The sequence below is a fragment of the Chrysemys picta genome, chromosome 1 (genome assembly GCF_011386835.1).
Source record: "Chrysemys picta bellii isolate R12L10 chromosome 1, ASM1138683v2, whole genome shotgun sequence".
Lineage (NCBI taxonomy): Eukaryota > Metazoa > Chordata > Testudines > Emydidae > Chrysemys > Chrysemys picta.
In genome coordinates this window covers 350110427-350126827 of record NC_088791.1, presented here as the reverse complement: position 1 = coordinate 350126827, position 16401 = coordinate 350110427, and the positions used below count along the sequence as shown (strand labels likewise).

At 50.9% G+C, this 16401-nt stretch overlaps 1 protein-coding gene across 1 annotated transcript; it reads right to left on the bottom strand.

Moving 5' to 3' along the window:
- Nucleotides 1-14465: 14465 nt before the first annotated feature.
- LOC101935235 (olfactory receptor 51G2-like) lies at nt 14466-15474 on the bottom strand. The gene has a single exon (XM_005311408.2). The coding sequence runs from the start codon at nt 15399-15401 to the stop codon at nt 14466-14468; it is 936 nt and encodes a 311-aa protein (XP_005311465.2). The 5' UTR covers nt 15402-15474.
- Between the last annotated feature and the right edge of the window lie 927 nt (nt 15475-16401).

Sequence of the window (16401 nt, the reverse complement as noted above, 5' to 3'; positions counted from 1 at the left end):
GCCGGGGTGGGTTTGGCATAAAAAATGGGTGAATATACAAATACTATGTTTGCATTAATATCCATTTGAGTGTGCAAGTTACTTCAGCCATGCACGTGTAAGAGGTAATGGGCATAAATTACGTACATGCAGGGGCAGGTCCAGGCACCAACGCAGCAAGCGTTCTGAAACACTAACCAGCGGTTCTGTTCTCTCAGGACTTTTTGGAAAATCTTGCACAGGTATTGCAGATGGATTGTATTCATGTCCCTCGATGTAAGTGTTAGAAACAGCTACTGGTCAGTTACCAGGAGACAGTATCATACAACTGTTCACCGAACAAAGAGTTAACAGCACAAACCCATTGCAAACTGTATGTGGAGCACTTCTAAAATACTTTCTAAAGCAAAAGCCATTAAGCAGTAAAGTTACCCCTGATCCTTCCTGTAGAGATTCCAACAACTCTGCTGCTGGCTTTTGATATATGTGCCTGTCATGGATGTTTGGTTTGTAATATTTGTATTACCATGAAAAGTTTTGGCATAACATTTACACATTTGTACTTTAGTACACACATGTCAACCCATTCTTTCCCCTCTGATCTGCTTTCAGAGCTGAGTTCTCAGGTTAGGGTGGGACTTGAAATGTAGCGTCTGTCATCTGGATTTCATCACAACCTGAAAAGATCGCAGCGTCTCAGCCCTCATTCAGTCATTTGTCAGAAAACAAAAGTCTAGTAGCTCCTCTGTCACTGGGTTAATAGCTGACTGGTTCTCCTCAGGTTCTGTGCTGTCAATCTGTAGCCCATACCCGGAGTGGTAACAGGCATTGGGATCAGTATAGGAAATATTCATTCCCTGAATTCTTACTCTCTAGTACATAGTAACTCCAGCACCTGTTATTCAGACATGATGTGGGTTTGCAGGAAGTGAATTTCAAGTCAAATGCATGAGTATTCATGGGAATGGAACCTCATTTCACATATGAAAGTAGTCGCTTTCTCTCTCTCTCTGACTGCCTGTGTCCTGTATTCATAACATCTGCAGTACCCAGGAATACATCTGGGATAGATGTGCAGTTGAGCTGCCATAATGCTATGTGTATGTTAAACCCAGTTCTGGAGAAGTTTGCTCTATAGATATATTTGGTTAACTATCGGGATGTTTATGTTCTGGCTGTATTGGGTTAAACCAGTATGTCTATTCTTAGTTTCATAGCAGGCTGCTGGAAAACAAGCAGGAAGGGAAGCAACAGCTCAAGAAAAGCCATCGCTCAGTCAGCATTTCAGGGAGGTTGAGAGACAACACCGGAGCTGCAATTTGGGAAGAGCCTATTGCTGGGCTCCAGCCACATTACACAGCTTGTTTTGCTAGCACTGGGAGTCTGTCCAGATGTGGGGCAGCTGTTGCTGTGAAGCTCGTCAGAGTGACAGGCACACACCACCCTGCTTGGGTCCCAGTCAGAGAGGGAGGGTTTGGAGGTCAGTGACGTGTACAGACTGCTGTTTGAAAACCATCATATTCTCCCGTGTTACGCTTTATTCCTACTGTTCGGATACAACAATACTTTGGTGCAAAAAGGCTGTTTGGTCACTGGTCTCACTGCTACTCCCAGACTCCTAGAGGGAAGAACCACAGGTGCTGAACCCACTTGGACCTGCTGGGCAAGCACAGTCGACCCACAGTGTGCTGTAGCCCAGGGCCCGTCTGAGGGTAGGAGGATCAGAGGATTCTACCCCATGAGAGGGAAGGTTATGAGGCCTGACATCTGGCACTCAGAGACCAGAGATGGGGTAGAGATGCCTGTAGCCCTGTAATTCTGAGTAGTGTCTACAGGACAGAGATTCTAGAGCCCTCAGCCAGTCAGGAAACAGAAATATGCCCTATCGGACCTGTTACCACAGACCAAAGCAGCTCTGAATTCCTGCCTTCACAATAGAACCAGAGAATAAAATCATTGAAAATGCATTTGCTGATTAAATTTCCAGGAGCAAATAAACCTGGAGGTGATTTGCGAACTAATCACTGATATTCAGTGGGGTCTCCTCTCGCTCAGCCCCTGGCAGGATTGGGCCCAGAGCACACGGCACCTCTAGAAATGGGAACCACTGAGAAATCTACCTGGGGCACATTTTTTTAACACTCTGAGATCATTTTGAATCTCTGTGTAGCTTAAATAAGCAAGTGTGCAGCATAGGCACATATAGGGGAGGGGTTCCCAAGCTACCTAGTGCTGCCTGCCCTCCAGCTCCATCGCTGAGTGACCCTGAGAGCCCAGCTGAGTCCTCTGCCGCTGCACAGAACATTGGAACATGTAAACAGCGTGCAGCCTTTCCCCTTCACTTCACATTTTAAAGCTAGTGAAACGTGTCAACGTACCCAATTCCTGCTAGCAGGGGAGCCGCTGAGATCAGAGGTCTTCACCCTAAAGGACAAGGAGTCAGAGAGGTTGCAGGGGCAGCAGGCAGTGTCTGTTCAGACAGGGAAGTAACTGTCTTTATGAAGCATGATTGCACATTTCCTTGGGGGCCACTTGGCCATCAGGGAACCTCAGCTGCTTGGCTTCGTGTGCACCAGCTTTAACCCCCGTGAGAGCCAATGGCAAACTGCAGGAGGCCAAATCACAGGGGACATGTGGTGATGCTGCCCACTTGGACTGCAGCCCCAGCCCTGCTGCAGGCTCTATTCCTGGAATCCGGGTTTCTCATCACTGTTCCTATGGCTCTGATTACTCACATGGCTACCTCGGGGGCAGCCTAGCGGTAACAACGATGCTGTCACAGCTGTGATCTTGCTGAAATAAAATAAAATAGAAAAATAATAATAATAATAATAAGAAGAAGAAGAAGAAAGGACTATTTTCTCCCCAGCAGCCCCTTTCCTGCATTACAAACCCAGGGTGCAGGCCAGGGAAGGGAGATTCCATAAGCTCCATACATGGAAATTTGTCTGGGATCATTCCAGTAGGGGAAGTCCCTTCAGGTTGTGAAGGGCCTATTCGGAGTAATGGGACATTAGGGAAACAATAGGCCCTAGGGGAAGCTTATCCCCCACCTGGTGAGTCTTCTTTAGGGTGACCAGATCGCAAGAGTGAAATATCAAGACACATTGGGAGAGACGAGGACAGACACAGGTGCACAGAGCCATGAGAGGGGGCCCTAGGAAGCTGCGAGAGGGGTTGTACGGCCCCTGCTGCAGCCCGCACCACAAGCCACAGGGCAAGGACTCACGGTCCCAGCTCCAGCCCCCAGTAGAAGCCATGGGGCCAGGGGCACAGGGCTCCGGCTCCAGCCCCCGGCTAAAGCTGCAGGACAGGGGCGCAGGATCCTGGTTGCAAAGTCAGGTCCAGTTGCAGGGCGGGGGAGCGAAGGGTCCCGGTTCTAGCTCTGGCTCCAGCCGCAGTCACAGAGGGGAGACCCCCAGTCCTGCCTTCAGCTCCAGCTTCAGCTACTGAGAGCTGAAGCAAACTACATCACAGAGGTCTGGAATCAGTGAGTTATAGACTTAGTCATAATACATATTTAAACATACAGTTACTTCAGTGCACTGCGCTACTACAATCTTGTTTAGAAGAATATGACAATGACAGACAATGAAAGTATGGAGAGTCACAGATTAGGATGAAACATAAAAGAGAGTCAAGGGTGCAGTGGTTAAGGTGCTAGCATAGGACTTGGGAGCTTCCCTGCTCCATCACAGACCTGGGATAAGCCACTTAAGGCTCAGATCTATCAGCATTTTCTTGAGCCTGAAGTGCAGTGCATCTGTAGTCATCCACACCTATTTACATCAAAGCTAAACTATTAGTTTTAATTATTCAGATGCATTCCTCTCCCATGCTCCCTGAACAGTCACATCTTGGTGCAGTCAGTAACAAAGAAACTGCTCGGTTCCCTATTGTGATCCACAGATGTTTTTGGTTTCTCTCTCCTCCTGTTATTTCCTTAGGAAGGATACTTTAATATTATACAGCGCGTGTTTACTCTGACCAGCGAATCTATGGCGCTGGACACAATTTGCATGAAATAAAACTTGGCTCTTAATTATTATTAGTTAGACATCACCAGCGGGTGCAGTACGCCAGGAAAGACTAACTGACTGAATAACATTATTCCCCAAAATCCACTGACAGCTTCCTAGCAAGAGTAAAGAATTATTGTCCTATTGGGAGCCCCATTTTCTGTTGCCAGTTCATATTCTCTGCTAACCTGTGTCAGAACAGAAAAAAATAGTTTTATTTGCCTTCTGGTTTTGGAGCCTTTAAGGATTAGATCTTAAAGGTTTTGTTTGTTCCTTGTTTTTCATCCAACAAACATAAAGGCTGGAAATTTACTTGTTTTTAAAAAATGCAAACTAAGATTGTCCTGTAGTCCAAGGAGGACCCTCAACAAACCAGAACTTAAGGAAAATACCAAATATCACAAGACTTATGATAAAACTGCATCTCCTGTGCTATTAGGACAATTTAAACCAGTGAGATTTGACTAGTTCTAATGTAAATTTTAATACTAGTGTAACCCTTCTGCCCATCTAAGTTGGCAGCAACAAGGGCCGGGTTCTGTATCTAGGGGTTCCGTTTCAATAACGCAATGCAAAACCGGCTCGAGCCCCCACCCAGTGACCTGGGACAATTACATACCACCCCCTGGGTGTCTCTAAGAGGCAATACTTCCCCTCTCGCAAGCACGGAGTCTGAGTGTAACAGAAAATGTTTAATAACATGAGGTAAACAACATCAGCATTAAATTGGAAAAAACACCACAAACAGGATTCATAACACAAACCATGAGCAAAAAACCCACCCCAGCAAATTGGGCTGTGTCACCAAAGTCCCAAAAGTCCAACAACCCCAAAGTCTCTTGGGTCCAGCAACCCAAGAATCACCAAAGTCCCAAAAGTCCAACAACCCCCCAAAGTCTCTGTCCCTGGTCAGTGCAGCCCCAGAGTTCAAGGGGGTGGGGGTTGCAGGGTGTTAAGGGGCACCTTACATGATCCGAGGCTGACCGGCTGCCTCTCCGTGGGGTTCCGCCGCAGCCTTCACCACGAGCCACTCCATTCCACCAGCTGTCCCGTGAGCCGCTCCCACCGTCCCACAAACTGCTCTGGCAGCTGCTTCGCTCTGCTCACCAACCTGTGAGCCGCTCAGCTCTGCTCAACTTCAGCCATGCCTTGGGCCGCTCCTACAAGGCTCCGCTCTGCTCACCGACCTGTGAGCCGCTCAGCTCCGCTCCAACCGTCCCCACAAGGCTCCACTCTGCTAGCTGCTCCGCCAGCCGCGTAGCAATATAGCTTCAGTCTCCCCCACTAGTTAACACAGCACTCAGTGATCTCAGCTTTAGCTCTTTTGTAATTTCAGCTCATAATAGGGGAGCCCCAGTACTAGTGCACCATTGGCCCAAAGTAAATTCAGCTCAGCAGCCTGTAACTAGACTCCTAATGGAATCAAAGTTAGCTCTGATATTCAACAGCGGAGAGAGAAGATAGTGCAATTGATGTTTTAAACCCTCAGAGGGTACCCATACCATCAGGTACAAATACTTGTCCCCATCCTCTCTCCCTTCACTGGGTTTTGTAACCCATGCCCCTTGTCAAGCAAGTGCTACTTAGGTAATGGTGAAGGACTCACTCAGTCCTTCTGTCATACAACAGTTCCACTGGCCTTGATTCACAGAATCAGGGTAACAAAACTTTATTCTTCCTGCCCCAATAACAGAGAAAACTGGGGATCCCACACCAGCCAAAGTAACCACTTTGAGTTGCTGTTGTTTCATGCCAGGCGGGTGGGTGTGCCTATGCAAACAAGATCAGTCCCTGGAGTTCTTTTCCACCCTCGCCATAATTCACCACCAGATGTCAGGGTAGAGCTCATCCTGACTCTGCTTACATTAGGTTCTTCATATTCTGATTCCTGCATTCAGTTTCAAACTTGAGAAATGGTTCATTTTGTTTTCACAAGCTCTAAGTGAAAGCATAAGGCAAACCCTCACCCCCAATAGTGGCTGTTGTGGTTAGAGAGGGGAAATTTGAATCAGGGCTCCTCAAATCCATTTCTGGCTCTGCCATTGATTTATTATGTGGTCTTGGAGAAATTACTTTACCTTTCCCCATCTGTATAATTATGATTTAGTCTTTGTAATACAACAGTAATACAGAGCCTCTAACTAGCCCCTTTGTGCCTGGGATACTGGATCTAATAATGTTTAGCTACTTCTCAGGTGTATTGTGAGGATATAAACCTTGTAAAATGTCTTGAGATTCTTTGAAGAAAAATGCTATACATGTTTAAAGTTATAGTGATGAGTGTGATGTAACTGTCTGAACATATAGTGGTGCAAACCATTATTACTGTTCCAATACATAAAGGGAAATATTTTGGAAATTAAGGTTTAATCAAAGTGCACTGGGTGAGGGATTTTATTCTCGCTCTTATAATCCAAGTGTTTTTAAATATATTTATAAAGCTAACTATGTATGTGAAGGGAGATTCTCAACCTAGGAAAGGCAAAATGGTAAGCATTGCACTAAGATGGTTAGGTGATCTTAAAAATACTTACTCAAATACAATTTGATGAATTTTATGCCACTTAACTTTTTATAAATATTTTAAAAAATATCTAAGTGAAATCTTTTACACAATGTTTACTGTAAAAATCTGATGTATTTTTGTACTTTATTTCTGAGGTGAAACAAAAATATTGCTAGAATCCAGAGACTGCATCAGCATACTACTACGTGGGTGACTTTTTTGGCCATAGGGTATTTGAGAGGATTCCTGAAACCTGGAAGAATCCACCTAGCCACAACGTGACCAGCATTTTGTCTTCAGAATTCTTCAAAACCAGTCAGGCAGAAAAGTTTTATTCAATCTTTTTAGGTGTCATTAATATCAGAGCTATAAAGCCAAGGAAAGAATAGTAGTTATTTCTGAAGAAAAGTAATTTTGATATATTATTGTCTAATAAATATTTATATAGCTATCTAGGTGTTGGAACTAATCACTCTAGTTTTCTTTTAAAAGGGCAAATTTATCCTGGTTTTATCTCAAGTTCAGAAATGTAGCATACACAGTAGTGCGATATTTCAGTTCAAGAGACAGCGGGTGCGGTCAGTATGAGAGCGAGGGGCAGCCCAGCAGGGCCATATATCAGGTTCCTGCAGTATTGGTGAGTTTGCTGGTTTGAAAGTCCCTCTGAATCACATCCACAATTTGGATGGGTCATTCAATCCTTTGTTCAGAGCTTCAGTGTGTAGCAAAGTTCCTCCAGAGGTAAGAAGCAGGACTGAAGACAAAATGGAGAAGATGCAGCTGTCTTTTATAGTCTCTTGCCATGTGGCCTGTGCTTCCTTTGTTTCAAACACAAGCTGCCCAGCACATGGCTTGAAAGCCTTTTCTGTCCATAGGCATGCCCCTGCATGCCTTGCTGAGTCATATGGTGCGTCTGCCTTCTCTCAATGGGTCAATTGTATAGCTGATGGTGCTTTAATGGGCCATCAAGCAAGCTACACAGTGCTGATGCCAGACTGTCTGAGGATGTCACCCAGAAGCATAGCACAAGTTTGAAATACAGACAGACATACTTATCTATAACTCATAATACAAAGGTGATACAAACATATAAACAAAATTATCGTATCTGGCAAATTATAATATTTGCAGATATCTTACATGGCACATCTGGCATAACTCATTACAATTATACAATATTGGTATTCGTAATATCCTAAAGTGTCCCCCAGATTCCATACAGAGTCACGGCTTCATCTTAAAACAAGCTCAGTTGTTTCCCCCCCCCAATCCCCACTGCTCCTGTTGGGAGGCTGTTCCAGAACCTCCCTGCTCGAATGGTCAGAAACCTCCTTCTCCTTTCCAGACACATTTGCTCCTGACCAGTTGATCCCCGTTTGTTCTTTTGCCAACACTGGCCTTTAGCTTCAGGAGCTCATCTCCCTCCTGGCGTTTACCCCCCACCACTGGCGTATTTATAGAGCAATCAAATCCCAGCTCAGCCTGTGTTGTTTTAGGCTAAACCAGCCACGTTCTTTAGTCTCCTCATAAGCCAGGCCCTCCATTGCCCTAGGAGCCCTTCTCCGCACCTGTTCCAGTCTCAATTCTTCTTTCTGGAATACGATTGACCAGAATTTTACACAGTTTGCCAGATTAGGTCTCACCAGTGCCTTGTATAAGGATATTAATAGTTCCCTATCTCACCTGACATATTCTAGGATCGCATCTGCCTTGTTCACAGCCGCATCACATCGGTGGCTCACAGTCATCCTGGGACTGACTAATACACCCAGGTCTTTCTCCTTCTCTGTCATTTCCAACTTACCGCTGGCTGAATAAACAGGGGTGCAGTGAGTAGACGTAGGGAAGGCTGAGAGCTGACTTGATGACAATGTACAAGCACTTTCACAGGGATGAAATACCAGCTACTAACGGGCTCTTTAATCTAAGAGAGAAAGGTATAACAAGAACCAGTGGCAGGAAACTGAAGCCAGACAAATTAAATTTGGAAATGAGGCACACATTTTTAACAGTGAGGGTGCTTAACTAGTGAAATAAACTCCCAAGGAAGGTGGGGAATTCTCCTGATACCTCCAAACCAAGACTGGATGCCTTCCTGGAAGACACGCTTTAGAGGAACAAAAGTGATGCATTGATCAAACACAAGTCATTGGGATCAATACAGGGGTAACTGGGTAAAATTCTGCAGCCTGTGCTATGCAGGAGGTCAGATTAGATCAGTGGTTCCTCAAACTTATTTGATCACACCCCAGCCCCTTCTTTGTGTCTCTAAGAGTTTATGCCCCCTCACCTGCCACACAAATACATATATTGATATATGTGGGGGAAGGACTCAAACTGAATCAGGTTCGGCTTCTTTGTTTTTCACTTGAGTTTTATTTTTTTGTTGCATGAATGAACCAACGATGCATTGGAATCAGAGAAAAAGAAAAACTGTGACTGTGGTCCCCACTTAGAATGAAATGTGCACACCGCGTCGTAGCAAACAGATCCACGTACAGATGGTAATGTCATTGAATAATGCTACACGAGCTTAAAAGAAAACTATCAAAATGCACAGCACCGCCTAGACTCAAAAGCACAGTGCTATCTGAGGACCAGATCTGTCTGGAGGAATCAGCTTGGCTAGTTATTCATTGCAGTGGGTTGTGCACAGAAAGGTTTCTTCCCTAAAGTTTCTTCACCCCACCACTCCCCGTATACATTCCGCACCCCCAGGCGGGCCCACCCCCCAGTTTGAGAACCTCTGGACTATATGATCTAATGGCTCCTTCTGGCCTTAAATTCTATGACTCCATGAATCACTGTCTTGAGTGGATCGTTATCTTGGATGCAACTTGAACAAGTTGCTCCTGTGAATGCTGATAGGCACTCAACATGATAGACGCTGGCCAAGAAGAATCAGGATTGTCACAGTAAAACCAGGATATATGGTTTCTTTACCCTCTAAATCAGGTCCTTTCCTGTCTTGGTGGGAATCTCACAATTGTCCCACTCGTCAAAGTGAGAACAACACCCCATCTATGCTAAGTGCTTATCACCAAGCAGGTCTGATGGGACACCTCAGTCCATTCCCTTTGGGTGCTTGTGTTATACAGTCATCACCAGTTTCCTTAAAACTAGCAGTTTTATTAAGAAACAGCACAAAGCATTAAAGAAAATGATTTTAAAATAACAGGGAGCTGTCCCATGTTTACACTCATCTATCGCACGTATCACTACAAGCTAAGTTAGACAGGCTTTGCTCTGGAGATAAAGAACCAGGACTGGCCCAACCTACATTCTTTTGGGATGCCAAGGAGCTCTTGGGACCCAGCCATTTCCCTGTGGGTCTGAGAGCATCTTCCCATCTATTTGCCCCTGTAGCGAGGAGGCGTGTCCTCCCTCAGAGAGTGACAAAGAGGGACCACAGTACCCCCGCTGCTGGGCCGAACCAGGAGAGCCACGTCCGCCCTGCCGGAAGCAGAAGGGCGGGACAGAAAGGAGAAGTACAAAAGGTGGGCCCCGCAGCTCAGTTAGGCTGGAGTCACCGCAGGAGACAGACACATCACTGCCTGCTCTGGAACCCCCCTTCAGGTAGTTGAAAGCAGCTATCAAATCCCCCTTCATTCTTCTGCTCTGAGGCCTGCAGAGCGGCTGCCAGGGCTGCCGCTTGAGGACGGCCAGAGTTCCCCAGGCCGCCAGCCGACTGAGTTGCCGAAGTGCTTTTGCGGCTGCCTCCTGTGGACTGGCCAGCGTTCCCTGTGATGATGGGAATAGGTACACTCAAGAGGGAGAGTAGGAAGCAGCCCGAGGAAACCAGGTAACTACCTGGTTGGGAAATGGCCTGATACAAGGTCAGCATGTTGTGGGTGCATCCTCGTGGACCCAGTGGCTGGGACGCAGTGGAGTTGGGCGGGCCCACATCCCCCCTGCTATCCCCATGGCTGGCAGTACTCCCCCTCCTTAGGCCAGGAGGCCTATGCTCCTCGGGCCTCATACCTGCATTATCAAGCCCTTATACTTTATTGGTGATCACCCTTACCTAGGCTGCTAGATTGCATAGCCTTACAGGCCAGAGTCTACACATTGCTTTGCGGCCCCGTGCTTACAGGGCCCGGGGCTCATAGACTGCTTAGCCTCTCTGCCCCGATTGCAAGAGGGAGCCTACTCATTGGTTACTGCCCCACTCTGGCTGAGGGCCCGGGGCTCAAGGACTACTAAATCGTTCTGTCCGGCTTGCAGGTCAGAGACCACCAATTGTTTGTTGCCGTACTGTTCTGCCCAGCCATAGGACGCTTTGAGCTCCCCTGTTCAGTTATATGACAGCAAGGAGGTGTGGGCTCCCTCAGAGATTGACAAGGAGGGACAGACACGCAGCCTACAGCCCCTTTCTTGTGGAAGCAGCCTTTTCTCAAAGCCTCCCGGTGTGAGCCTGGGCCCAATCACCACGCTCAGCCATGTCCGTGTTACAGGGCCAAGGAGCTGACCTTTGCCCTCAGACTGCTTTCTCCCAGCCAGACATCTAGGATGAGGCCCCTGTGGCCTTTGCTTCATTGTCTGGCAGTTAGACCCATTCAGCCTCAATGGCTGGAAACACCGGTCCAGTGACTGTGCTGAAAGGCTCAGCATCCCTGTGACACTCCATCATTCCCCTCAGAAATCCACTACCTACCCCTCACTGCCACCGCCGAATTCCCCCACCTCTGCCACAGACACCAAGGTGCTGGAGTCAGGGAGCTTCCCAGAGGCCATATGTCACAGGAGGCTGTGGTAAGAGGCCTTTTATACACAAATGTCAGAGGTGTTCCTCCGTGGGATGCTGACATAGCTCTGATCTTAGGGTCTCAGAGTATCTGAGCACCTTGAATGTATTTATCCTTCTGCCACTGCTGTGAGGCAGGGCAGGGCTATTATCCACCTGTGCATAGGCTCAAAAACACCCAATGGCTTTCCCATGGTCACACACAGCAAGGGAATCAAACCCAGCTGTCTTGAGTCGTAGAGACATGCCCAGACCACAGGACCAGCCTTCCATCGATCTGAGCGGTGACAGGCCCGGCTGGATTCTCTGCTGCACCAGCAGAGCTCCCCTCTGTGCTGCAGAGAGCAGGGATGGCAAGGAGCCAATTACAGGAGTTTCATTCTCTGGCCTGTTCTCCCCCTGCCACATCGGAGTTTAGAGCAGCCTGGGGGCTGGGCTGACCTATGCCCATCGGTAACACATCATACGGTGGCCAAGTCCCTGAGGATGGGGGCCACCTTTAGGGTGACCAGATCACCAAAGACAAATATCGGGACGCGTGGCGGGGGGCGGGGCCAAAAAAAAAACTTCCTCCGCAAGTGCTGGAGGGAGGCCCGGGAGACTCAGGGGAAGCGCGGGGCCGGGGTGAGTAAGAGTCCGGCCTGGTCCCGAGCAGGCAGGACTCAGTCGGGTGGTAAGGAGAGGAGGGGGGCGGCCCGCGGGGCCAGGCGGCGGCTGTTGTTGTCCCCCCGGGCAGCGGGACTCGGGAGCAGCCGCTGCTGCAGCTCCCACTGCCGCGGGGGAGGAAGCGGCCATGGCGCTCCGCGGCTGCGGCTCTGGCGCCCCCGAACCCCCCGAGCCGGGGCCTGCTGCGGGGACCCAGCAGCGCGCACGCTGCGCCCAGCCCCTGGCCAGCGTCTGGGCTGCTGCCCAGCTAGTGCTATCCCGCGGCGGCCCCGGAGTGGGGGCAGCAGGCCCCAGCCCCCCGTCCTGCTCGGGTCCCGCAGGGGAACGAACGGGGCTGGGCTGCCGATGCCTCCGCCCCGGGGCCACCGCGCGATAGCACCAGCTGGGCAGCCCAGACGTGCCTAGCCAGGGGCTGGGCCCAGCGTACGCGCTGCTGCAGGCCCCGGCTCGGGGGGTTCGGGGGCGCCAGAGCCGCCGAGCGCCATGGCCGCTTCCTCCCCCGTCGCCTGGCCCCGCGGGTCGCCCCCCTCCTCTCCCAACCACCCGAGTCCTGCCTGCACTGGGCCAGGCCGGACTGTTACTCACCCCGGCCCCGCGCTTCCCCTGCGTCTCCCGGGCCTCCCTCCAGCACTTGCGGAGGGAGGGGGAATGGTGAGCCCGGGGAAGAGGCGGGGATTCGGGGAGGGAGCCAATCGGGGGAGGAGGGGGCGGAGTCGGGGCGGGGGGGGGGGGGCGCGAGCACTTCCGGGCTCGAGGCTCGGGGCATTTCCTTGTTTGTCCGGTTGTCCCGACCGCATGTCGGTCGGGACGCGGGACAAACAAGGAAATATCGGGACGGTCCCGATAAAATCGGGACGTCTGGTCACCCTAGCCACCTTGGACCCTGAGGAAGCCCTGCAGGCACCCTGCTCTTCCCGCTAATGTCCTCTAAGGTCCTTGCAATGACTTACTCTCAGCCTGGAATACTTAAAACAAGAGCCCCCTTTGTGGGGTCACGTTAATTCAGTTTTCTCCAAACCACAAACTCTCCTACCCTATGGCCACATCCTCCTCTTTTACTCAGCAGCCTCCCCACCGCCCTGCTTGCTGGGCTCAGCGTTGGTTCAGTCTTGCCACACCCCTTTGCTCCTCCTTTTCCCCCTCAAGCTCCGCCTCCTGCCCTGTCTCCTCCCACTAGGCCCTGCCCCCTGTGCCTCTACTTCCCCTGATGCTCCGCCCCCAGCCAGGTCGGAGCCGGGCTGTAGTAAGAGCTAACCCAGGAGTCCAGGCTGCTGTGTGGAGCCCCAGACTCTCCTCCTTCCCTGGGTTGTACATCCTGGGAGGTGGGGACACAGGCTGGGGGCTGCTCTTGGGCCCCCAGCCTCCTGTCCAGAGAAGGTGGAGGGTCTGGAGCTCCTCACAGTGACTCTGGGTCCTTGGACAGCTCTTATCATGGCCCGGCTCTGGCTTGTGCACTGGAGAGGGGGCAGAGCCTCGGGGGAAGAGGAGAGATGAGGGGTCATGGGGGAAGAGATGGGGCAGAGGGAGGTGCCTCAGGGAAGAAGATTAGTAGGAGGTAGGGCCTCAAGGCGGAAGAATGGGGGGGGGGGTGAGGTCTCAGAGGGGATGAGGCTCCTGCATGTGTCCCGCTTTTGCCTTTTGAAAAGGTGGTCACCCTACAGTGAATGGGCTGGGCTGGGATAGGAGCTAGCTGTGCCTCTGTGGGGGAAGATGAGGACCATTTCCCTCTCTTTGTAAGCAGCTGGGACAGGACAAATGGAGAGGACAGAGAGGGAACCTGGGCTTGAGTCTCTTGCCAGGACTCCTGTGTGTCAGACCCTCACTGACACACGCAGCTCTGCTCTGCCTCGGGGACTTTACAGACGGAGGAGGGGCGGGGCTCAGCACATGCACAGTGTACAGAGCCACCAATGGGGGAGGAGCTGACTAAATGGCTTCTTCTGGGGCTCCTGCGTTAATCACGACTCTGACACAACTCAGTCACAAGCACCTGGCTGAGGGCGTAGAGGAAAGGTGGGTGTCTGTGCCCCTTGAATAGCCCCTGTCCCCAGCTGGTGAAGTGCCAATGGATCTCGCAGCACCAAACGTGCTCAGGAAGGGCCAGAACTGTGACTGCAGAACAGCTCTGCAGATTTTTTCATGGCTCTTGGATGTTTAACCAGAGACGGGAGAGTGACAGGCCAGGTGTAATGGGAAACAACATCCACCTCCCTTCTCTTTATTGACTGTATCAACAGGAATTCTAAGGTTGGAGCCTCCACTGATAGGGCTCATTATGAACCAACATCCCACTGGTCCCCTGGCTCACCCCGAACATAATCACTTTGTACATGCTGCTGCCTGTCTTGGTCACCTTCCCCCACTGTGCTAGCCTCCCTCACCAGCACCTCTCCCATTGCTCCAGGCCTTAGAACCCATCTGAACCTTTCTCTACAGTGTGGAGGTCAGAAGCTCATATCATCTTGGATGTAAAGGTCCAGGACGGAATAGGTGGCCCGCGTTTTTCATCTCCCATGTAACCAATGCTGGAGCCTGGTGATGAACTGACCCTTCACTTGATGAACACCCTGATTATCCTCGCACGAAGATGTTTGCTTTTCACGCTGTACACAATTGGGTTCATCAGGGGCGGGACCAGAAGGGCGATGTAGCCCAGAAGAATCTGAAGCAAGTGAGAAGAGCTATTCCCAAATCTGTGTATCAGAGACAGGCCGATCTCTGGTGTGTAGAAGAGCAGGACGGCACAGAGGTGGGAGACACAGGTGTTCAGGGCCCTGAGGCACTCCGCCTGGGATGTGATGCTCAGCACTGTTTTGAGGATCATCACATAAGATAGCAGGATGAGCAGTGAGTCCAACCCCACCGTGGAGACTATTATGAACAAGCCATAGATACTGTTGACTGTGATGTCTGAACAAGCCATCTTCATGACCTCCTGGTGTAGACAGTAGGAATGGGAGAGAACATTGGTTCGACAGTATCGGAACCGTTTCAGTAGAAAGGGGAGTGGGAATACTACGGCCACCCCTCTTAGCACTAATACCAGTCCCATCTTGGCTATTCTTGGTGGGGTTAAGATGGAAGCATATCTCAGTGGGTCACGGATCGCAATGAAGCGGTCAAAGGCCATCAGCAGGAGTACGGAGGATTCAATTTTTGAAAGCGAGTGGATGAAGAACAGCTGGGCAAAACATGCATTGGGGCTGATCTCCCTAGAGTTAAACAAGAATATAGCCAGTGTCGTCGGCATGGTGGCTATCGATAAGGCAAGGTCTGTGATGGCCAACATGGAAAGGAAAATGTACATGGGCTCATGGAGGCTTGGATCTGTTTTTATGATGAACAGAATGACTGAATTTCCTACTATAGAAATACCATATATTAAAAAGAAGGGGATAGAGATCCAGAGATGGACGTCTTCCAGCTCAGGTATCCCAGTGAGAAGAAACTCTTCATAGTTGAATTTGGTGTTATTGACAGCTGACATAATGTACTGGGCAGGTCTGAGGAGTTCTGAACTTTCCTTCCTGAAAGGAGAAAGAACAGAAGACTAGATGATATTTAACAAGACATCTTTCTGCTCTCAGTGGATATTTAAAGACAGCAAAGAGGTCAAGGAAGATCAGCAAAAACATAGTCTTGAATTTACACCACTTATGGGAAGATAGGCATTGCCAGACTGGATCAGACCTGAAGTCCATCTAGCCCAGTATCCAGTGGCAGGGCCGGCTCTAGCTTTTTTGCCGCCCCCCGAACTCCCCAGCCGAGCGGCGCCCCCGAGCCCCCCAGCCGAGCGCCGCCTCCCGAGCCCCCCAGCCCAGCACTGCGCCGCCCCCCCGCCGAGCGCCGTCAGAACCCCCCCAGAGCGCCGCCCCTCCGCGCCACCCCCCCCGCCGAGCGCCGGAGGCCGCCACCCCCCCCGAGTGCCGCACCGCCGGAGCCCGCCCCTGCCCCTTGCCGAGCGTCGCCGGATCCCACCTCCAGCGCCGCGCCTGCGCCGTCTCCCTGCCGAGCGCCACATGCCGGAGCCCGCCCCCCGTGCCGAGCGCCGCCAGAACCGCCCCCCCGAGCGCCGAGCCCCGCGCTGCCCCCCCCGCCGAGCGCCGCGCAGCGCCACCGGAGCCCGCCCCCGCCTCCCGCCGAGCACCGCCGGAACGCCCCCCCGCGCCGCCAGAGCCCGCCCCCCGCCGACTGTCGTGCCGCCGGAGTGCCCCCCCTCCCCACGGAATGCCGCGCTCCCCCCGCCGCCCCTTACCAGGTGCCGCCCCATGTGCTTGGGTGCCTGGTGCCTGGAGCCGGCCCTGTCCAGTGGTCAGTTCCTTCAAAATGCGTTCTTCGATTGGTGAATATTTGTCATGTGATTTTCATAATCGGGCTGTGCTGCTCTCCTACTGGTGGTGCTTCAACATACTATCTCATGAGGGCACAAGTGAAGGGACAAGTGCGCACATGCACTCACAACAAACCAACCTCAGCAACAGCTGGCT

Coding starts and splice junctions, on each gene's coding strand:
- LOC101935235 (XM_005311408.2), bottom strand. CDS start 15,401: ATGTCAGCTGTCAATAACACCAAATTCAACTATGAAGAGTTTCTTCTC.